Genomic DNA, 24,827 nt, shown 5'->3' with positions numbered 1-24,827 from the left:
CGACATCGGCAGCCTGTAAGTACATGTGTTGTGAACTATAGTCAAATCCCACATCGTTCTGTTTTAAAGAGAACTCCACATTTTTTAAAATAAATGTCCCGCCTCAAATATCACCAACGTGTTTTGAGTGAATATGAGAGGATGGGAGTAGTACTCCTGTGTACTGTACTAGGATAGGTGACCTCCTAGGAAGTTTCCATTTGCCCGACAAAAAAAAAACAAATATGTGAGTTTCTCACTGGCAAATTAGACAGTATTGGTGGGACAACATGGGACGTACAATGTACATATTGACATGTTATGCGATTAGTTTGTGTGTTTTATGTTTGATTAGCCGTGGTTTATGAGCTCCTGGTAGGCAAAACGGACAATATTGGTGGGACGAGAGGTCGGATGTTACATGTTATGCGATTAATTTATGTGATTTATGATTTGCCGTGGTTTATTGCAGGATGTTGATGTGGGAAGACGGGTTTTGTAGAGGACGAATGGCAGATTCTTTAGAAGAAATGGATGCAGCAGGGGAAGATCCTGTTAGAAAAGCCTTCAGCAAAATGTCAATTTAGTTGTATAATTATGGAGATGGGTGGGTAGTTGGTAGGTGTTTGTTATCAATTTTAAGGTTTGTAATCTATGGGTAGTTGGGGCTTCCGTTCACGTCTCACCATGCTGGACAGATTCTTTTTGGACCGAACGATGTGTACTTGTATTTCATGATGGGGGATGGTGGTGGAGGTGATCTGTACAATTTTGCACAGAACAAGTCTTTGCTTGGCAAGAAGATTTGACGTCAATGACATACCCAGTAAATGATGTCACAGGTTATGAACTCAAATTTGAGTCAAACAGTTCAAACAGACTAACATTTGACTTCAAATTGGTATCATAGAGTTTGAAAATTTTCAAAAGGAATAGAAAAAATATGTTAAAAATGAAGCAGAAACAAACAAAATGGTGTTGAATGTCATAAGAAATAAGCATCAACTAAGAAACAACAAAGTCAGTAGTTTGACTTCAAATCAAACTATACATTTTGCTTACTGCAGATTGTCATAACTTAAACTTTAAATCCAGGTGAATCAGAAGTCACTCGTCTTCGACTATGGGGAAACTATTCTATCCCGAGTGACAATCCGTATATCGAAGATAAAGATTTAAAGCCAGAAATCTGGGCCTTAGGATTACAGAACCCATGGCGTTGCAGCTTTGACTCAGAAAGATGCTAAAAGCAAGTGCTTAAAACTTCCTAAGTCCCTTTTTATTATAAAAATTAAATTGTTATTATAATAGTATGGTTTTTATAATTCTTATTTATATTCTTTAGCTTGCTGAAGTTGTGAATTATACGTATGAATGGCGTGAAGGGAGCTTGGGAGAAAGGTTAGTCTTTTATTAACCCTAGCAGCGATGACGATTTCAAAAGAGAATCTGGCAAAGTTAGGCAAGTCTGGTGACTTTTATTTCATTTTATGTCTGTATATTCTCTCGGCCCCTCTTCTCCCCTGCACTTTGTTCTTATTTGTGAGGTCAACCGACTCAAGCTCGAGTAGTTATCATCACACGATGTATAGATGGGTGAACCACGACCGAGACATGATTGTGGATTAACCACATATTCGATGTATACAAATCAACATGCATGTGATATATTTCAGTACATAAAAATTAATCATACATTAATACTTAATATTTCAATTAAGTATTCACACAGTTTCGAATGTGGTCTTTAAATCATATGATTGTAATAATCTCAGGCAGGTGGTTTGTTATGATATATCTCAATACTGGGTTTCAAAAATCCGTATTGGATTCTTAAGGTGTTCCCTATTTTATGTTCATTTTATGAAATATTAATTTTATGGTAACCACATTTAGTACAGGCTTATCAAAAAATGTGATATTATGTCATTTTACAAATATATTCATTTACAGGCTTAAATCTCAGGGCCCGCTGGGCTTACGTTGGACACTCAGGTGAAGGTCAGTTTAGTTTAAGAGGGGTTGTAATCTTTTACTATGTTGTTTCCTTTTTCTTTTATTTCTTTTTCTTTTCTGGTGTAATGAGAACGGCTTCTTGATGGGTCAGGATTATTTTATAAATAAACCTTGCTATTTCTAAAAAAAGTTGTCACTATAGCAACACTTTTACAATTACATCATTAATACTGATGGGAAAAACGCGAAACCCGGTCACAAACGGTAAACACAAACGCGGAAGCAAACTTCGTTTGACCAAGACTTTTCCCAAACTAGAATGAACCTGTGAGGATGCAAACAAATAGGGTATCCCAACTACAATCAAAACAGCCCCAAACAGCCCGAAAACAATAATAATAAGAACACCAAATTTTAGCGTGGAAAACCTCTCAAGAAAGGAGAGTAAAAACCACGGGACTACTAGAGCCGCTTCAAATCCACTATCACCAAATTAGAGCAATACAAAGTCTTCCCTAGGTCTACTAGAGGCATACAATAATCATCATACACTTGGAATCAACAACATCAAGCATATGGAATCAAATACAAAGACAAAAGAAGGAAATGTCACCAAATTCTGCAGCAGCAAACAGAGGCTGTGCAGACGAACTTCCAGAGCTTATTTGGACAAACCCACCGTTGGATAAGGTCGCCCTGGTGTGCAGATGACTGTGCCCAAAAATCAGAGCGATCCAACGGTTCAAACTCCGGGAAACGGACGACCTCTGCAGTTAGGTTTTGGAGTGACGGAAATGAACTTCTTCTTTTGTGTGTGTGTTGTTGTTGCTGTGATTTTAGGGTGTTTAGAAGTTGAAACCCTACTTCTCCCTTTTATCCATCTTCAAAGATAAGAGAGGGCCATAAAAATAATTGTTGGGCTTCCTCATGGGCCCAAAAAACCCAACAATTCTCCCCCTTTTTGGCCTATGAGGAAGAGTTCGCCATCCCGGCGATTGAGCAACATATCTTCAACTTCTGCCTTGCCAAAGATTTTGTCAACATATCGGAACCATTATCATCGGTATGAACTTTATCAAGTTCAAACAACTTGTCTTCAAGAGCATCTCTAATCCAATGATACTTCACATCAATATGTTTTGTTCTCTTGTGAAACGTAGAATTCTTAGCAAGGTGAATAGCACTTTGATTATCACAAAGAACCACGTAGCGCTGTTGCATAAAGCCAAGCTCCTGCGTAAAACTTTTCAACCACAACAGTTCTTTGCATGCTTCTGTTGCTGCCACATACTCAGCCTCAGTTGTAGACAAAGCAACATACTTTTGTAGTCTTGACTGCCATGAGACAGCTCCCCCTGCAAAAGTCATCAAATATCCAGAAGTGGATTTCATGTTGTCTTTGTTTCCCGCCAAATCAGAATCCGTATAACCAACAAGCATTGGCTCTTCATTCCCAAATGTTATACCCAATTTGGAAGAACCACGTAGATATCTAAAGATCCACTTAACTGCTTCCCAATGCTTCTTACCTGGATTTGATAGAAACCGACTAACAACACCTACTGCATGGGCAATATCAGGTCTTGTACACACCATTGCATACATCAAGCTTCCAACCGCTGACGCGTATGGAACTTTATCCATGTCTTCAATCTCCTCCTTCGAAGAAGGGCAATCTTTATCGGTTAGTTTAAAATTGGGAGTAAGAGGTGAACTAACCGATTTGGCTTTATCCATGTTGAACCTGCGAAGCACCTTCTCAATGTATTGCTCTTGTGACATGTGCAACTTCTTTGAAGCTCTATCTCTAGTAATCCGAATACCAAGAATTTGTTTTGCTGGCCCCAAGTCTTTCATAGAGAACGACTTGCTCAATTCCTTCTTCAGCTGAACAATTCTCTCTGCATTCTTGCCTACAATCAACATGTCATCAACATAGAGTAATAAAATGATAAAATCATCATCACCAAACCTCTGAAAGAAAACACAGTGATCTGAAATAGTCTTTCGGTAGCCTTGCTTCCCCATAATAGACTCAAATTTCTTGTACCACTGTCTTGGTGCTTGCTTCAACCCATAAAGACTTTTCTGAAGCTTACAAACATAGTCTTCTTTACCTTTAACCTGAAAACCTTCAGGTTGCTCCATATAGATTTCTTTATCCAAGTCACCATGAAGGAACGCTGTCTTGACATCCATTTGCTCAACCTCAAGATCAAGACTAGCTGCCAAACCAAGAATCACCCGAATGGAACTCATCTTCACGACTGGAGAGAAAATCTCATCAAAATCAATACCCTTTCTTTGACTGAACCCTTTAACCACCAATCTGGCTTTGTACCTAGGCCTCGAGGTATGTTCTTCAGTCTTCACTTTGTAGACCCACTTGTTCTTCAAAGCTCTTTTGCCCTTGGGCAACTTTACTAACTCAAAGGTATTGTTCTCATACAAGGAATTCATCTCATCTTGCATGGCTTCAACCCACTCCCTTTTGTGTTCATCTTCCATCGCCTCTTCATAACACTCGGGCTCTCCCCCATCAGTGAGCAAGACATACTCATCAGTAGAATAACGGGTGGAAGGATGACGGTTTCTTGTAGACCGTTTGAGTGGGACAAATGTTGGCATACCTGGTACTGGTAACTCTGGATGAGGACCCTCATCTAACTCTTGTTGCTCTGGAATATCATGATTATCAGTACCGTGTTGTTCATCATGTTGAATATCATCTTCATTATGGGGCTCAGAGTGCTGTGGAGGAACTGGATCCAAATCAGTAAGATCATCAGTATGTTGAGGAACTATCTTTGTCTTCTCAATATCTTTCAAACTTTGATCTTCAATAAAATCAGCATCGAAACTTCTTATGAGTTTCTTCGAGATTGGATCATAAAACCTGTGTCCAAACTCATCTCCCCCATAACCAACGAATATACATGGCTTGGTCTTTACATCAAGCTTTGTTCTTTCATCTTTGGGAATATGCACAAAAGCCTTGCATCCAAAGACCCGCAAATCATCGTATGAAACATCTTTGCCGCTCCAAACCCTGTCAGGAACATCAAAAGACAAAGGAACACAAGGAGTACGATTAATAACATTTACTGCGGTGTTCAAAGCTTCACCCCAAAAGGAATTAGGCAACCCTGCATGTGATAGCAAACATCTAACCCTTTCAGCCAATGTTCTATTCATCCGCTCTGCTAAACCATTCAACTGTGGTGTCTTTGGAGGAGTCTTTTGGTGCCGAATACCTTTCTCTCTACAATAAGCATCAAAAGGACCAATGTACTCACCTCCATTATCTGTTCGAATACACTTGAGCTTCTTCTCAGTTTGTCTCTCAACCAAGGCATGAAACTGCTTAAATACATCTAAAACTTGATCTTTAGATTTCAAGGTATAAGCCCATACCTTTCTTGAATGATCATCAATGAATGTGACAAAATATAAGCAGCCCCCAAGTGTTCTAGTCTTCATAGGACCACAAACATCTGAATGCACCAAATCCAGTATATTGTTTCTTCTATGAGGAGGGTGACTCTTAAAAGAAACTCTTCTTTGTTTACCTGCTAGACAATGAGAACACTTCTTCAAATGAACATTAGTTAAATCTGGCAAGGCATTTCTTTTCAACAATATATGCATCCCTTTCTCACTCATGTGACCAAGTCTTTTATGCCATAACTCGGTCATATCATTATCGACTAATGAGTGGACTGAATCTGTAGAGATCTTCGGATGTGCCATATATAACTTTGAACTTCTTTTACCTCTTGCCACGATCAAAGAACCACGAGTGAGTTTCCAAACACCATCACCAAAGGTACTATGGTAACCATCATCATCAAGTAAACCTGCAGAGATCAAATTAAGTCTAATATCTGAAACATGTTTTACATTATGTAAAACCAACTCCATCCCAGTATCAAACTTCAAGCAAACATCTCCAACACCAATGATCTTAGATAGCCCATTATTACCCATCTTAACAACCCCAAAGTCACCAGGTGTATAAGATGAGAAAAAATCCCTTTGTGATGTCACATGACAAGTAGCACCACTGTCAACAACCCAACTCGAATCATCACGTGTAATGTTCACCACATCATCATCACAACAAATAAAGAACTCTTCGGTAGCAGTATTAACTTCAGCTGTGTCATTGCCACCATCATCTTTCTTATGGTTGTTCTTCTTATTGTTGTAGTCAGCTTTCTTTTTCTCCTTCTTCAGTTGTCTGCAGAATTTAATTGTGTGCCCTTTCCTACCACAATGATGACATTCATAATCAGCAAACTTACCTCGAGACTTACTACGATGCTTCTCTTTGTTACTCGGACCTCTACTTTGACCTCTCCCCCTGCTTTCTGTAACTAAGACATCTGAATGTGAAGAGGAACCTTGTGACTTTCTTCTCATCTCTTCATTTAAAACACTGCCTTTAGCCATTTCCATAGTAATAATACCATTTGCTGCAGAGTTGGACAATGAGGTCCTAAAAGTCTCCCAAGAATCCGGTAAAGTACCAAGAAGCCATAAGCCTTGTACCTCGTCTTCAAACTTGATACCCATTCCTGCAAGCTGATTAATAATACCCTGAAAAACATTCAAGTGATCAGAAACAGGAGTTCCATCATTGTACTTCAAATTTATCAACTGTTTAATCAAGAACAGTTTATTGTTTCCGGTCTTCCGAGCATACAACTCCTCAAGCTTGTTCCACAAAGTACGAGCATGAGTCTCCCCACTAATATGGTTCAAAACATTATCATCAACCCATTGGCGAATATAACCACAAACCTTTCTGTGCAATATATTCCACTCTTCATCTGTTTTATCACCCGGTTTGTCAGTATTAAAAACAGGCATATAATAATCCTTAACATAAAGGAGATCTTCCATCTTTCCTTTCCAAACATGATAATTAGAACCATTCAAATTCACAATCCTACTTGTATTAGCTTCCATCGTTCAATCAAGTTTCAACCCAATAACAAGAGCCAATGGCTCTGATACCACTTTGATGGGAAAAACGCGAAACCCGGTCACAAACGGTAAACACAAACGCGGAAGCAAACTTCGTTTGACCAAGACTTTTCCCAAACTAGAATGAACCTGTGAGGATGCAAACAAATAGGGTATCCCAACTACAATCAAAACAGCCCCAAACAGCCCGAAAACAATAATAATAAGAACACCAAATTTTAGCGTGGAAAACCTCTCAAGAAAGGAGAGTAAAAACCACGGGACTACTAGAGCCGCTTCAAATCCACTATCACCAAATTAGAGCAATACAAAGTCTTCCCTAGGTCTACTAGAGGCATACAATAATCATCATACACTTGGAATCAACAACATCAAGCATATGGAATCAAATACAAAGACAAAAGAAGGAAATGTCACCAAATTCTGCAGCAGCAAACAGAGGCTGTGCAGACGAACTTCCAGAGCTTATTTGGACAAACCCACCGTTGGATAAGGTCGCCCTGGTGTGCAGATGACTGTGCCCAAAAATCAGAGCGATCCAACGGTTCAAACTCCGGGAAACGGACGACCTCTGCAGTTAGGTTTTGGAGTGACGGAAATGAACTTCTTCTTTTGTGTGTGTGTTGTTGTTGCTGTGATTTTAGGGTGTTTAGAAGTTGAAACCCTACTTCTCCCTTTTATCCATCTTCAAAGATAAGAGAGGGCCATAAAAATAATTGTTGGGCTTCCTCATGGGCCCAAAAAACCCAACAAATACTTGGTAGAACTTAATCCAAAAACTAACTGAGTTCACATAAAAAATTTTGAAACCGCTCCACAAGGTAAGACTAGCATTATGAACATTTGATTAGACCACATGTTTGGGTTCATTTATGTACTCAAATCTTCTCTTTTTAGTCAGAGTTCTATGTCAATTAGATTCTCAATAGAGTCATCGCTAACAAAACTATTTGTCAAATGCAATTGGCTTCCTATAACTTTTTTTTTTTGTAATGGGACAATAATAGGTCATTGCTGGTTGCATTGTTGTGCCTCTTGGATTTTTGGTAGCTTGCAGGTGACATTTCGTGGATCAAATCACCACACGGAGTTTTGGTCCATGGTAATGGGTCAGATTGCATAGTGATTGCAACTAGCATCCAATAAAAGGTTTTTTTTAGATTGCATACTATAGCTTTAGATTAGAGGTGGCGTACCCGTTGGATCATGCGGGCCAACCCACTAGTAACTAATAATTTAAATTTGATAAGTCGTCATTATTGTTAGCATATTTTTTGGTTCTTTTTCTTGATAACTTAAAATTTTTATTTATAGGCACCAATATTTGTGCTACCCGGAAATGGACACAAATATTCGTGTTTATAGTTTTTATTTATTTAAACACGTATCGACATTTTTTTTTGGTAAATCACAACTTGTTCGTCTTGGAATTTCTCGACCGATACCGGTCGAGTTTCCATCGTAAAGTGCGGGTAATTTTAGTAGTTATTTATATATAAATCGATATTTCTGACTTGTTAACATTCTTTACTATAGTTTTGAAAAGAAGTAATAATGTTTTAAAAAAAAGATACTTTTAAAAAATGCGACGGCTATGACCTATGTAGGAAAATAATACTTTAATATCATTATATAATTAGGTTAAATGAAAAGAAGACCTTGGGGAGCAAGTTTATACCTTGGGGACAAAGTTTAAAGGTTGGTATATAATGATCAAAATACAACTCCACAAGGAAAGAAACAGAAAAAGGTAAAGAGTAAAGAAAAGCTCATCAAGGGTACAAGTCTAGAAGGCATATAGTACAACCCATGTAAGCTCAAATAAAAGGTATGTCTTTTCAATTTTAGTTGGTTTTATTTTGCAAAACTAAACATGTCGATGATATTAGAAGAAGCCTTTGCTATGAAATTATTGTTTTGTAGAATGATAAGTAAACATGTCATAATATCTTGTAGTTTATAAGAATTGATACAACATTAGATGTGTGAGGATATTTATTTATTGACCATCAAAATAATTGATACAGTTTTATAGGTAGTCAATGGCTTTAGAGTCACAATTTTATATTTAAAATAGAGTTAAATGTCATTTTAGTATTTGTGGTTTGGGTCATTTTGGCAGTTTAGTTCAAAGGTTTTAATTTTTGTCTGTGGGTCAAAAAAGTTTTCACCGTTGCCATTTTAGTCCACTGGGTTAACTTCATCCATTTTTTCTGTTAACGAGAAGGCAATTCGGTCATTTTATATGTAATTCTGTTAACTAGAATGACAATTCAGCCATATACAATGACCGAATTGCCTTTCTCGTTAACAGAAAAAAATGGATGAAGTTAACCTAGTGGACTAAAATGGCAATGGTGAAACCTTTTGTACCCATAGGTGAAAAATGAAATTTTTGAACAAAACTAGCAAAATTACCCAAACCACAGGGGCTAAAATGGCATTTAACTCTTTAAAATATTATTATGTTTAAGTGCAGATTGGTATAACATCAAAATCTATATCTATCTATATGCATTCATCCATACTACATGATAAAAGAGTAATTTTTGGGTCGTATGTATGTCACTCTTTCGTCTATCTTCACCATTGTTTCTCGCTACTCTCTTTTACTAATTATACATAACAAGTTGTATTGCCTAAATTTTTTGCTTATTTATAGTAATAAAATTCTTCAATTCTTTATATAATTTTTTTTTCATCTCCAGCTCCTATCAAATAACAGTAATTTCTATATTATTTTATAAAACAATTTTTATTTAAAAAACTTAAGTTTATTCATAAAACATTTTTATGAATTTAACATTTGTGTCATCATTTAACCCGTGTAATATGAATTAAATAATCGAGATGTTTTGACTTTTGAGCAATATGTGATTATTTTTTTCTTGTTCGAGGAATAATCGTCTTACAAAACTTATAATATATGTTTTGGATATGTTATTAAAATCTTAATTATAACAAATTGTTAGTCAAGAAGAAATTAAGCATAAGTTAACATAGAATTCCTCTTGCTTTATCACCTTCTTGTGAGTAAACACCTAACCAGCATTTTATGCTTATTAACTGAAGAATTTAATTTCATCTAGGATAGATAACAGCAACTTTGGAGGAACAGTTTGTTGGTGTGACACAAAAATTTGGCAAAATGGTAATTTCACTTGAACCAATTTCCTCAATTTATTTCACCATAACATGAACACATTCTAAACCTTCCATACCTACACAGGTGAAGTTCACAGCTGAAGAGCTTCGTCGGATAATGGATCGCAAGCACAACATCCGTAACATGTCTGTAATCGCTCACGTTGATCACGGTAATCATTTACTTTCATATATAATCAAGTGCAAGTCTAAACAGACACCACCAACACACTATACATACACCTACGGGCCATATTAATGTAGTACACTTGTCGTATGAGAGGGCTAAAATAATTATACGGCCCGTATGAGAGTGTTTGCCCACATATATGATGTGTACAAACTAATGACATAAAAATGACTAATGTGACAATAATATAATCAATATGGCCCAGTGGCGGATCCAGAAATTTTTCCCACCAGGTTTCTTTTGGTAAATTTTCACTAATTCTTACTATTTTTTTTAAATCATACAAAATTTTCATTATTTTTTCATTTTTTTTCCAAACTAAGGGGTTCCGGGAACCCCCAAAACACCCCTGGATCCGCCACTAATATGGCCTGTATGATGTGACATGCATGCTGACTATTGTTGTTGTATATTCAGGTAAATCTACGTTGACTGATTCTCTGGTCGCGGCTGCCGGTATCATTGCGCAAGAAGTCGCTGGAGACGTGCGAATGACGGACACGCGATCCGACGAAGCAGAGCGTGGAATTACCATAAAGTCCACAGGAATCTCCCTATACTACGAAATGTCAGATGAAGCCCTCAAAAGCTTCAAAGGAGAACGCAACGGAAACGAATACCTCATCAACTTAATCGACTCGCCTGGCCACGTGGACTTCTCGTCTGAAGTAACCGCTGCCTTACGTATCACTGACGGTGCATTAGTAGTCGTTGATTGCATCGAAGGCGTGTGTGTGCAAACGGAAACCGTCCTCCGACAAGCCCTTGGTGAAAGAATCCGGCCGGTTCTAACCGTCAACAAAATGGACCGGTGTTTCCTTGAACTCCAGGTTATTATATGTGTTCACCGGCTGTTCATGAAATTTTATGTTTGTGTTCGTTTGTTAACAAAATGAACTTGTTCGTGTTCATTTGTGTTTGTTTGTTGATTTTAGGCAACGAACGTTGATGAACACAAATTAACAAAAACTAATGTTTATGAACACAAATGGAAACAAAGGAACACAAACAAGCGTTCATGAACACAATATATATTGTACTAACACTTATTAAATATTTTGTTTGTAAAAATTTTGAAGTATTTAAATAAAATATAAAAACGGAAAACACTAATGAACTATCGACACGCTACCAAATGTTCACAAACATAAATGAACGAACGCGATCTCTGTTCATGTTCGTTCGTTTAACTAAACGAATAAAATTTCTTGTTCGTATTCGTTTGTTTAATAAACGAACGAACACAAACGATCTTTCCGTTGAACGTTTTGTTTAATAAAATTTCTTGTTCGTATTCGTTTACTATTATTATTCTTTGACTTATCTAGTTTGAATATTATTACTATTACTATTACTATTACTATTACTATTACTATTACTATTACTATTACTATTACTATTACTATTACTATTATTATTATACAAATACACTTTTTTCAGTTCTCTTGAATTCTATTACAGGTGGACGGCGAAGAAGCATACCAAACGTTTCAACGAGTTATCGAAAACGCTAACGTCATCATGTCGACATACGAAGACCCCCTTCTCGGTGACGTCATGGTACACCCGGAAAAAGGAACCGTTGCGTTTTCAGCCGGTTTACACGGTTGGGCTTTTACACTAACCGGTTTAGCAAAAATGTACGCATCTAGATACGGTGTTGACGAGTCAAAGTTACTAGAAAGGCTATGGGGAGAGAATTATTACGACTCCATAACAAAAAAATGGACCAAGAAGAATACGGGTTCGGGTACTTGTAAACGGGGCTTTGTCCAGTTTTGTTATGACCCGATTAAGGAAGTTATAAACATGTGTATGAATACTATGAATGACCAAAAGGATATATTATGGTCCAAGTTGGCTAAACTTTTTTTTTTTTTTTTTTTTTTTTTTGAACGGCAAATTTGGATCACTGACGGACCACTGGAGTATTATCGTGTCACCAGCAGAACCACCCGATCATATCCATCTCCACTAGGCAATAATGCCTATACACCAATTCAGGAGGAAACCCAATAAATCTGGAAAAAAACCCCCTTTGTGGGAATCGAACCCATGACCTAATGGTCATAAGCCTTATCCCACCCCTAAGATACCACTAGGCTATAATGTCATCATAGGTGGTTAAACTTGGTGTTGGTATTAAATCTGATGAGAAAGAGTTAATGGGTAAGGCTTTGATGAAGCGTGTGATGCAAAGCTGGTTACCGGCTGCGACCGCGTTACTCGAAATGATGATTTTTCATCTTCCGTCGCCTCATACGGCTCAACGTTATCGGGTCGAGAATTTGTATGAGGGCCCGTTGGATGATGCGTACGCGAATGCGATAAGGAGTTGTGACCCTGATGGCCCGCTTATGCTTTATGTGTCGAAGATGATTCCGGCTTCTGATAAGGGTCGGTTTTTTGCTTTCGGACGGGTGTTTGCTGGGCGGGTTGCGACGGGTATGAAGGTTAGGATTATGGGCCCGAATTATGTACCGGGTGAGAAAAAGGATCTTTATGTTAAGGGTGTTCAGAGGACTGTGATTTGGATGGGTAAGAAGCAAGAAACGGTTGAGGATGTTCCGTGTGGGAATACGGTCGCTCTTGTCGGGTTAGACCAGTTTATTACGAAAAACGCGACGTTGACTAACGAAAAGGAAGTTGGCGCGCACCCGATTCGCGCTATGAAGTTTTCGGTGTCACCGGTGGTGCGCGTGGCGGTTCAATGTAAGGTCGCGTCGGACCTACCGAAGCTAGTCGAAGGTTTAAAACGGCTAGCGAAGTCCGACCCGATGGTGGTTTGTACAATCGAGGAGTCGGGTGAACACATCATCGCGGGTGCGGGTGAGCTTCATCTCGAAATTTGTTTAAAAGATCTTCAAGAAGATTTCATGGGTGGGGCCGAGATCGTGGTTGCGGACCCCGTGGTGTCGTTCCGTGAAACGGTCCTCGAGAAATCGTGTCGAACTGTTATGAGCAAATCGCCTAACAAACATAACCGTTTGTACATGGAAGCTAGACCTTTAGAGGAAGGTTTAGCCGAGGCGATTGATGAGGGGCGGATCGGGCCACGAGATGACCCGAAGGCCCGTTCGAAAATCTTGTCAGAGGAATTCAAATGGGACAAAGATTTAGCTAAAAAGATATGGTGTTTCGGCCCGGAAACCACCGGGCCCAACATGGTTGTCGACATGTGTAAGGGGGTTCAATACTTAAACGAAATCAAAGATTCGGTTGTAGCGGGGTTCCAATGGGCATCAAAAGAAGGTGCATTAGCCGACGAAAACATGAGAGCGATTTGTTTCGAAGTATGTGACGTCGTACTTCATGCTGACGCGATCCATCGAGGTGGCGGTCAGGTTATCCCGACCGCAAGGAGAGTCATATACGCCGCCCAACTAACCGCCAAACCCCGCTTGCTCGAACCAATCTACCTCGTTGAGATACAAGCACCGGAACAAGCCCTAGGTGGGATCTACAGTGTGTTGAACCAAAGGCGTGGGCACGTGTTTGAAGAAATGCAAAGGCCCGGTACACCATTGTACAACATTAAGGCTTACTTGCCCGTTGTCGAGTCATTTGGGTTTTCGGGTGCATTGAGGGCGGCTACTTCAGGTCAAGCCTTCCCGCAATCGGTGTTTGACCATTGGGAAATGATGTCTTCTGACCCGTTGGAACCGGGGTCGCAAGCTAGCGCACTTGTGGCTAGTATTCGCAAGAGAAAAGGGTTAAAGGAGCAGCTCACTCCCCTCTCTGAATTTGAGGACAAGCTGTAAGTTGGTGGTTAAGAAAAGAGGTTAATAAATAAGATAAGATTATTTGTGTGAGTATTATAAGTTAGTATCTTTAATAGTTAAAAGTTATCTGTTAATGTTATGACTATATAGGGTCATGATGTCTTATTTTCTGTAATGTGTGTTTAATTTAATATGTCGAGTTTGTGTTAAAGTTTTTTGTTTTATGGGTTGTTTGGCAACTTCTGAATGGTTAAGTGTTGAATCAGTAAGAGATCTGAATTATTAAGTGTTGAACCAGTAAGAGGTCTAAACCTTAAGAGCCAGTATAATGCTTAACCATTCAGAGACAAATATATGACTAATTCAGATTAGAGGTCTTAACCATTCAGACTCAGTATAATACTTAACCATTCAGAGGCAAATGTCTGAACCATTCAGACATCTGCTCACGAAACAAACAGTCTGAACCATTAAGTGCTGAACCAGTAAGAGGTCTGAACCATTAAGAGCCTCATTAAGAGGTAAACAAACAACCCCTTAGTCTTGTATAAGTTAATCTTTGTGGATTTCTATTATCTGATTTAAGCATCCGGTGGAGGTGAACTTGGACCAAACTTGACCGGGTCTATACGTGACCCGGAAACTGGAAGTGAGGGGAAAGGAATACCTTCTCGGATCGCTAGTGGCGGGTCGTTTTTGTAAAAAAAAAAATAATAAAAAAAACAGTCTAAAATGAATTGTTTTTGGGCATTGTTTCCCACTGATAATTTGGTTTCCTTGTTAAGTGTAGGTGAACCCAACAACAAAGGATGCAGTGTAATTACTTTCACTTTCTGGCCTGAAAATAACTTAATAACTTATAAGCTTATATTAGAACCCATCTTTAAAGTATCTGGGTCCATTCTAAACGGGCCCAATAGCCTTAAAACCCTACTCCAATCACTTTCGAGGTTCAGTTAACAATTAAAGTCCTTGTTGTCCTTGTTGAAGTTCTTTTTCTAACAGCCGTTCAAAAAAAGTTATTTTTCTAATAGCAAAACATAAAAAAATGACGTTTTTATTAGCCCTTTAATTTTACTCATAAATTTACATATTTGTCTATTGTGATAATTAAACCTTTAAATTTATAGAGAGTGACGACACCTTTTTCCTTGCATCATGAGGAGTGACGCTCTTTAATCTTACTCCTAAATTACACAGTTATCCACTGTAATGTTACGTTTTGAACTTGATAGGACCGTGCTTTCTAAAACATAGACATGTATTTATGCAATTCATGTGTCATGTTATCTATTGGATCTAAGCATGTGTATCCAATGTAAAAAACACATGGGTCATGAAACACTATTAAATATAAATGTCGTCTACATTCCACATATTGGCGTGATTCTACATAGCACATGTGTTTTATCATTTTATGTCAAAACCCTACGATGATAAATACAACGTGATAACAAACTTTGTTAGGTTGGTTTTGATTGCACTTATGGATAAATGCCCTTAGAGAAAGAAAAAGACACTAAGTTAGGTTGTAAACGAGTCGAGCAGCTGATGAACTACTCGAGATCGGCTCGCTAAAACCATAACTTGAGCCGAGACACTTGTGAACTAATCAAGATTGGCTCGCAAAAATCTCGAATCGAGTCAAGCTTAAATGAGCCCTAGCTTAAGCTTTTATTAAGGCTCATTTAATTAACGAGCTTGAGCCCGAGCTTCACATGTCAAGATCGAGTTGGCATACGAGCCTAAACGAGCTTTTTATTTATCTAATTTTTATTTAAGATATTAAATATACATTTATATAATAACTGATATCATATAAAATTACAATAAAAATAATTAACTAATATATATTATATTATACAAAAGTTATAATTATAGATACATATGTTAACTATTACAAAAGTATATTCATAAAATTTAATCAATTAACAAATAATATACAGGTTAAGCCGAGCTTAAAAAACTATTCAAAGGCCGAGCTCTCTTAAATCAAGTGTAGTGCGCTAAAGGTCGGCTCCATATCATCATGTAGCAACACTAAACATCTTCAGGGTGCCATGGGGGCAGGGCCTGCCCAAAGGGCTTCAGACCCTAGGCTCAGGCCTAGGGCCATCCAAATTAAAAGGCTTTCAAAATTTGGTGTACTTTGTTTATACTAAGCTCAGTTATTATAAGATAGTACACTGAACAACCCACTAAAAAAGCCTACAATTGAAACAACCCATTAGTCCATTACCCAAATTGAAAGGCCTACAATCATTAGCTATAATATCAATCGAAGAAGATTTTTAGAAGAGCTTGATTATGATAGTTTCATCAAAAAATTGACTCAGTTAAAACTAGAAAAATAAATCTTATTTAAACATATGCTATATCTATAAAAAAATGTAACTTAATTTTTTTTAACTATGCCAATTATAAAAATTTTAGTTTATAATTGCATATCACAATATCAGGTAAAGAAGGAGAGTTTTGTTACTAATCATGTTGAAAAGGATAATTTTACAAAAGGGCATCCACTTTGTAGTTCGCTTAGACCTTCCGAAAACGTAGGAACGACTCTTCATGGGGGCGTTAAGGGTGAAGGGGGTGGTTAAACATTTGGAATAGGTAAACTCCCAAATCACCCAATCAAATAGCGTCATGTCAATTGTTTACCTAATGCTAAAAAACGTTGGCGATGGTTTACCTAATGGGGTTTAGGTAAACTATTTAGAAAAAAAATGTGTGATTAATTGAGAAGAAATAGACCATACACCCTCTCTCTCCCCCTTTCCCTCCCTTCACCGAAAACACCCCCCAATTCGGTAATCCCCATGCATTCCCGATCTGTAAAAATGGTTGGCAGTGGAGGGGGGTTCGGTACCGAGTGGATTTACCGCCCACACTCCGTTCACCCTAAAGGGTCAAACGTGTTCGTGGTAACAAACATGATAAGTCTGTGAAACCCATGGTTTTCGCCAATACAATCACACTATATAGAGTGAGACGTGATAATTACACTACTATACACAAACATGATAAGTCTGTGAAACCCATGGTTTTCGCCAATACAATCACACTGTATAGAGTAAGGCGTGATAATTACACTACTATACACAAACATGATAAGTCTGTGAAACCCATGGTTTTCACCAATACAATCACACTGTATAGAGTGAGACGTGATAATTACACTACGATATACAATTTTAAAGTCAAACGAGCCGAGCGTGAGCTTACGATTAAACTTTAAAGCGAATTTAATAAACTTTACATGTGTGCAGATTTCTACGACCTTGTGGACCCCTATCCCGGTATCTCCTCACAAATCCCATATTTTGTCATCGTTTTGCTACCCCATCTTCTCTTTCCACCGGTACCTTCACCGGGACTTGCATCATTCCACAAATGTGATTCCGTTTTCTCTACGTTCTCTACAAATGACTTCCACCTGCATAAACCACCCTCACACCGCCCTCTCGCCGGACAAATTCCTCCATATTCCACCGCCATACACCGCCGGAAAAATGCATGACAACAACAAGCTCTCAGATCTACCAGAAGAATCAGATCCAGAACTTTCCGATATCGTTGACTTTGAATTCAGACTTGATGAACCGGTTAACATGCTTCCTGCCGATCAACTGTTCTCCGACGGTAAACTTTTTCCGTTAAATTTTCCGGTTAGTTCTAGTTCTTCCGTTGTAACGGAACCGGAACCGGAACCGTCAGATCCACCGGAGATTAGTCCGATAATTAACGGCGTTAGTGTTGTAGATTCGTTTTTGTACACTCCGAAGGTGCCGAAGTGTTCGAGTAAATGGAAAGAGCTTCTCGGTTTGAGAAAACTGTATCAAAATAGCAGTAATACGAAGCTAACGACGTCGTCTTCATCGTCGTTACAGTCTTCCAGTACCGGTAACGGTAACGGAAGTACTGCTATCAAATCTATCAAACACTTTCTGTACCGAAGCTCAAAACCGTCAACCGATTCATCGGTTAACCTTCCGTTACTTAACGATACGGATAACGAACCGGCGACGGTGACGTCACGTCACTCTCTGTCTTCGTCATCTTCCGGTCATGATCCAGACGAACTTCCTCGTCTATCTCTCGATTCCGAGAAGCAATTGAAGAACACAAACCCTAACCCTAACAATCCTCCGAGGATGAAACTGGTGAAAACGAGAACGTTATCGACCGACGGATCCATACGTGGAGTTTCTACTGAAAGTCCTCGAATGAATTCATCTGGAAAAATTGTGTTTCACAGCTTGGAACGAAGCTCGAGCAGTCCGAGCAGCTTCAATGGTGGATGTAGGTTGAAAAACAGAGGAATGGAGAGATCATATTCCGCTAACGTTAGAATTACTCCGGTTCTCAACGTTCCGGTTTGTTCGCTTAGAGGTTTTCCACTTTTTTCATCATCATCATCTTCATCGTCTCAAAAGCATGAAGGTTGTTCGAGTAACAGCAACAGCAATAACAGAGCAAGTAGGAATCAACAGATGAACAACAAGAGTAAAACAGATCGATCTTAATCCAGATTATTAAACAGGTAATTATTTCTATTTCTGTTTCGATTATCAAACCTGTTGATTAGTTAAGTAAAATCATGAATCATGATCTAGTGTTTTTGATTTTAGGGATTTTGAATTGAATGTAAATATCTGGTGTGACTATTTTGTTGTTTGTTTTGAATCTAACTTGTGATTCGGCATTTGTTTCTCTTGACTGGTCTAAATTGAATTGAATTGAAATGGTTTTGGCATCTTTTTGTGGTGTGGAAGAACGAGACAGTAGCATGTTAGCTCTGCTCTGCACACTGCACTGATGCAGTATATTATTAATAGTACACTTTATTTTTAATTTTTTTTTCTTTTTAGGATACGAATACTGCACCAAACTCTGCTAAAAGTTAATTCATATTGAACATTGGTACATTTTAATATGTGGCCATGTGTGTAGATATATTATTTTAATTTTGTATTTATTAAGGCTGTAAACGAGCCGGGCCAAGTCTGAGTCCGACTAGACTCGTGATATTTTTATGAAGCTCGAGATCGGCTTTGTTCGAGCCTATTTATTTGAGCTCGAGCTTGGCTCGACTCTGCTCGAGCTAATTTGAGAACAACCTCAAAAGTACTAAAGCTCAGCTCGATTTCGCTTCAATATCGTTTAAACGAGGCAAAACTCGGCTCGCCAATGTTATTATCATTAGGTTGGAGGGTGTGGCTAGGGGCTTTATCACCGCCACCTTAGCACCACATCACTGTCACGTCACACAAGGACTTTAAAGCCCCCTCCTTTAACTTGAAGGGTGTGGCTAGGGGCTTTATAGCGCCCCCCTTTAAACCAATCAAATTCGATGAAACCCCCCCTTTGCTCGTTAACATGGTGGCGGAAGGTTAATGCCCCCCCCCCCCTCTTAATTGTGGCGGTGTGGACGATGGAGCCCCTTAGGCGCTATGGAGGCTGAGGTGGCGGGGTGGCGGGGTGGCGCCCCCCACACCCACCAGCCTTAGTATTATATTATATATAAAAAATAAAACTTTGTTTGGGCTCGTGAGTGAGCCTAAACGAGCTTTGTATTTCAGGTTCGAGCCTGGACTTCGTTAAGGTTTGGCTCGTTCGAGCTTTTAACCGGACCGATAACGAATAGCTCTCGAGCCTCTAGGCTTGTTTATACCCCAAGTATTTATGTTATAGTTTTCATGTAGAAAATCACTAAAATTACTTTATCTTATACTTTGCTTCATGTAGAAAATCATTAAAATTATTTTATCTTATACTTTGCTTTGCTATATCATGGAAACTAGATGTTACTACCCGCCGCGTTGCGGACGGGTCACATTCACATATCAAAACGATACAAACAAAGCCCAATAAATCCATTTAGCAAGCCCTTATTATAGCACCCAACTGACACGACATCGAAACCCAACCATGGTATAAATTTTGCAAGAAAGTAAACCTTCATCGAGGCGGTCAGCAACACTTAATAGGTGCCAATGAGGTAGTGGTGGAGTGGTTAAAAAGCTTGTATATTTACAAACCCTAAAACTTAAAGGTACAACAACCCTTGTTATAGACATTTGTATTGCACTATGTATAACTCAGATATACACCAAGATGTTAGGGTTTGTAAATATACAAAGCAAGATGTTACAAGATCACAAAGCACATAACACCAAATAAGCTTAAGTTACAACTTCTTATGCCCACAATTGTTACTAATTGATATAATATAAATATAAATATAAATATAAATGTCATTGAAATTCAAAAATTGGCCAAAGTTTATTACCTTTTTAATATTTGCATTATACAAGAGCATCCAACAATCCGCATTATTGGACTTTATACTTGAGCAAAAATGACATAAAAGCAAATATGTATCTAATAAATAAGTAAATGGTTGTTTTTTTTAACGGTGACTTTCTTTTTTAGTGACCCAATGTTACAGTGTCTAAACAGCGGCCTTAGCCATGATTTGCCCAGACTACGTTGTTTTAACCGGGCCCGCGCTGGGTTGATCAGACTTGGTTATGGCGTTCTCCCGGAAACTGTACTGCCTCCACACGAGAAGCCTCGCTGAAGTAACAGCCGGAGGAAAACCGGGGTGAGGCTCACGATCGAAACCCCCTCGGTGGGTTTGTCACCATCATTGCCCACTATCAACCCCAATATGACACAAGTGGGAATTGAACTTAAGTTTTCATTGGAAAATTCAAGTCTCCTACCACTAGGCTACAAATATGGGGAAGAAGTAACTAAATGGTTGTGTCAAACATTGGACTTCATACTTGAACAAAAAATGCTCATAAAAGTTAATACGTATTTAATAAATAACTAAATGGTTATATCAAATGTCACAGTTCTCTAAATAGAAGATTTTGTTTTCTGTTTTTTCTTTTATTTCACTCATTCGTATCCAATTTCTTATTTAATATATGTTATTTTATAGTTTATAAATATTAGTTATTTATTATTTAATTGTTTATCTCTCGTAATATATCGGTCTCCAACCTAGTTAGTATAAATGAAAATAAATAGTTTATATGTGATATTATGTGGTATATGTATTTATTTTATAAATTAATAGTTCATTAAAAAATAATTTAGTATGATATATTAATATTAAGGTGACATCAAATTAGTTAAAAAATATCTAGTTCGACATGTTTATTTGTATAGATTATCCAAATTATTATTAACAACAAAAACACATTGTTTGGGTTTATCATTCAAAAATTTAAAAGCAATTGTGCATGCAAGTTGTACGGGTAGTCTCATGACCTTTTTAAAGTGAAGGTTATGGGTATTTAGCTTCACCTGGAATAAAACTGCTCTGAGTTGAGCTAGAGATTTTACATCTCCTTTGGAATGGTGACGGGTCGAGTTACAAGTATCGTCTGCGTTCGTGAGAGTGACTATCGGCTTTTGCTATTAAGTTTACTTGGGTGATCGGCTTTTGTTAATAGTTAAAAAGATAATTAAAAAAGGGTGCTACTTTCTACACCCCCCTATTTACTTTTTTCACCTCCCTCCTCTTACATACTTACAGGTGGGGTCTGCGTGGGACCGATAGTTTTCCTCTCACAAGGGGGTGTAATCAGAAAGAAGGGAGGTGTGTATAGAATGGGCCTTAAAAAACAATGGTCCTGGATATGTAAAATTGCGGGCATTCATGCTTTTTTTCTTTTGGCAGCGTAGAAAAAGTGTCTGTGATGATGACCATGATTTGACATTGGGAATGTGTAACGACCATGACATAATACCTTCTTTTTCCTTTTTTTAATTCTTCACACTCATCATTCTTTTTAATTTTTTTCACACTCATCGAACACATGCTCTAGATAGATAAAATGTGAAATGTGGCAGTGAATTAAAATCAAACAAAGTAATTGGGTAAAATATTATTTAGAGTAAATTACTATTTTAGTTTTGATGGTTTAATCAGTTTAATTATTTCAGTCTTAAAAAAAATATTTTAACATATTAGACTCTGAGATTGCATTTTATAACAGGTTTTGGCCCTACACTAACTATGTTACCTTTTTCCAGTTAAGCCTAAGGGTATTGTGGTCCTTTTATATATTAGGGTAATAAAATAAATAAAAGTCTAATAATATAAAAAAAGTATAGATAAAGTTAATGAAATTACAAAAATCTTTAATTAAAACACAAACATACGAACATAAACGAACGCAAATGAACGAATGTTCATGAACACAATTGAACGAATGAGACCTCTGTTTGTGTTCGTTCATTTAACTAATCGAACGAAATTTTTTGTTCATGTCCGTTCGTTTGTTAAACAAACGAACATAAACGAACTTCCCGCCGAACGGTTCACGAACTGTTCGATGAACGTTCAGTTTGTTTACAGCCATACTTTTAGATAAAATTAGCACCACGAAGCGAAAAATCAAGGGGGAGAGGCACCCCATGAAGCTACACCCTTGCTCACACATTATTTGACAAACAGAAGGTCTATATTCATACACACATGTACAATAGAAATTATAAAAGATCTTATTTATATAATATAAAGATGAAGCTAGGTGACAATCAGACAAACAAACTTCCTAATTTACAAAACCAACCCTTATACTTTTGAAAACCTTCAAACAACTTTATAAATTGTCATTGCGACCTTTAAGTTTTAAATTTTCAAATTTACCTTATGTATTTTTAAATTTTAGCTTAAAAATGTATACCCTTAAATTACAAGTCAGTGACAATAAGACAAAAAAAAAACAAACTTTCTTAATTTACAAAACCAGCCCTTATACTTTTGGAAACCTTCTAACAACTTTATAAATAGTCATTTTCAACCCTTATGTTTTAACTTTTCAAATTTACCACATGTATTTTCATTTTTAGCTTAAAATACCAAAAACAAATCTATTTTCTCACGTCGTTATTTTTGCGTACGTATCGATATAATTTAACGTTTCAACGTAAATGATTTACATATGCAACCCAAATATTTTAGTAAACGACACATTAACCCCTAACTTTTGGTATTTAGCAACTTTGACCTCCCATACGAAATAACTTCACACCTCATCTTCACTAATACTTCAATTCCTTTGTTTAAATTACTTTTACGTCTTTACACCGCAATGTGCGAGACATTATACTAATTTTGTCAATGCCTAACCACGTTAATGTTACTAACGTGTCACATCACTCGTTGGCCCTATACGTTAACAAAGTCAAAAACGCCTGTAACAAAGTCACAAATGTGACGTTGCTGCCGCAATGTGCGGCACGGGTTAATAAATCTTAGATTGAAAGGTCGGTGCCAACCACCCTTCAGGTTTGACAAAAATCACCCTTTAGTAAATTACAAAAAATCGTCTTTTATGTTGACACTAGATTGCAAAGTGTGTCCTTCATCTTCATAAAGTACAAAAAACGTACGCGATGTTTGCAAACCCTACACATTATGTCCTTTATCCCTAACTATGTTATTTTTCATTGTTAAGTGGGTGTGAAATGACTCAAATACCCCACTGTTAAATAAATAACTAAAAAGTTAAAAAAATATAATTAATATTTAAAAATTTATGTGGGACCCACCACCCACCCCACCATCTTCCTCTTCCCCAATCTTCAACACCTCCACCTTTCACCACCACCACCACCAGCTCACCCCGCCGGAAAAACACAAACCCTCTCGGAACCTTATATGGAAATGAAAGATTTGATCCACTAGAAATGAAGTTATTAATGATATTATCCAGAAACTTCATATCAAGTTGGCGTCACACTTACCTTGAGCCGAACCTTTCGAAAGCGTTTCGGATTGAGAAAGCTTGATCAAGAATGATCTCAGGGAGGACTCCAGATCTGCATCTTCTTCCATCATTTCCCCTTGAACCCGGTTCACATTGATCTTGAACACAAACTTCTCGATTGGAATTTTATCATTATCAAAAAACATAACCGCAACATTCTCATTCATCCCGTGTTCAAAGTAAGAAACCATGGCATCGAGAGACTCATGAGTGTAACAATGAAGCTGCGGGTGTCGGGCACGATGAACCACCAAGTTCATGTACCGTCATCTTTCAAAAGCACCTGTGGAATGTTAGTAATGGAAACTGTGATGTGGGTTATGGGATAACTGGGAAAGAGTGCGGACCAGTTGGGTAGATTTGTTTGAGGAAGATGATTGATGTTATTACTACTTGGAGGAATTCAGACAGTAAGAGTGATGGTTATCTCATAGGATCAAATCTCGAAAACACTATTGGTCGGCTTTGTTATCTCAGAGGATCAAATCTTTCATTTCCAGATAAGGTTTCGAGAGGGTTTGTATTTTTCTGGCGGGGTGAGGTGGTGGTGAAAGGTGGAGGTGATGAAGATTAGGGAAGATGAAGAGCGTGGGGTGGGTTGTGGGTCCCACATAAATTTTTAAATATTAATTATACTTCTTTTAACTTTTTAGATATTTATTTAACAGTAAGGGTATTTAAGTAATTTCACACCCACTTAACAATGAAAAATAACTACGTTAGGGACAAAGGACATAATATGTAGGGTTTGCAAACATCGAGTATGTTTTTTGTACTTTTTGAAGATAAATGACACACTTTGTAATCTAGTGTCAACATAAAGGACGATTTTTGTAATTTACTCTTTCCAAATATACAAAATTCACTGCTCAAATTTCTAACTTGATAAAAATGACTCTCCTACTTTCCAACTTGACAAAAAGGCCCCCATACATTCTAACTTCTCTTTAACCCTCAAACTTTTGATATGTAACCCATTCTACCCCAAAATGTTGCTATAATGTCAGAGGTAACCCTCTTAACTTTGAAAATGTCATTTTGAACCCCTCAAGT

At 37.7% G+C, this 24,827-nt stretch overlaps 3 protein-coding genes and 1 long non-coding RNA gene across 4 annotated transcripts; 3 read left to right on the top strand and 1 right to left on the bottom strand.

Annotated features, from left to right (window-relative positions):
* Positions 1 to 780: 780 nt before the first annotated feature.
* On the top strand, positions 781 to 1,666 carry LOC110942181. Its single transcript, XR_002594637.1, has 3 exons — positions 781 to 805; positions 1,075 to 1,232; positions 1,325 to 1,666. It is a non-coding gene; the product is annotated as an uncharacterized LOC110942181 (long non-coding RNA).
* Positions 1,667 to 8,665: 6,999 nt separating this feature from the next.
* On the top strand, positions 8,666 to 14,191 carry LOC110942182 (elongation factor 2). The gene is made up of 6 exons (XM_022183926.2): positions 8,666 to 8,752; positions 10,019 to 10,075; positions 10,154 to 10,241; positions 10,676 to 11,088; positions 11,720 to 12,116; positions 12,380 to 14,191. Exons 2-6 carry the CDS (start codon positions 10,073 to 10,075, stop codon positions 14,017 to 14,019), a joined length of 2,541 nt encoding a protein of 846 aa, XP_022039618.1. The 5' UTR covers positions 8,666 to 8,752; positions 10,019 to 10,072; the 3' UTR covers positions 14,020 to 14,191.
* Positions 14,192 to 17,227: 3,036 nt separating this feature from the next.
* LOC110942183 (putative protein TPRXL) lies at positions 17,228 to 18,695 on the top strand. The gene has a single exon (XM_022183928.2). The coding sequence runs from the start codon at positions 17,406 to 17,408 to the stop codon at positions 18,504 to 18,506; it is 1,101 nt and encodes a 366-aa protein (XP_022039620.1). The 5' UTR covers positions 17,228 to 17,405; the 3' UTR covers positions 18,507 to 18,695.
* Positions 18,696 to 23,625: 4,930 nt separating this feature from the next.
* On the bottom strand, positions 23,626 to 24,034 carry LOC110944108 (DNA polymerase zeta processivity subunit-like). The gene is made up of 2 exons (XM_022185823.1): positions 23,752 to 24,034; positions 23,626 to 23,660 (listed from the first exon to the last, which is right to left on the bottom strand). The coding sequence occupies exons 1-2, from the start codon at positions 24,032 to 24,034 to the stop codon at positions 23,626 to 23,628; spliced, it is 318 nt and encodes a 105-aa protein (XP_022041515.1).
* Between the last annotated feature and the right edge of the window lie 793 nt (positions 24,035 to 24,827).

This window comes from Helianthus annuus, chromosome 5 (genome assembly GCF_002127325.2).
Source record: "Helianthus annuus cultivar XRQ/B chromosome 5, HanXRQr2.0-SUNRISE, whole genome shotgun sequence".
In the NCBI taxonomy this organism is placed as follows: domain Eukaryota; kingdom Viridiplantae; phylum Streptophyta; class Magnoliopsida; order Asterales; family Asteraceae; genus Helianthus; species Helianthus annuus.
This window is presented reverse-complemented; position numbering and strand designations above follow the sequence as displayed.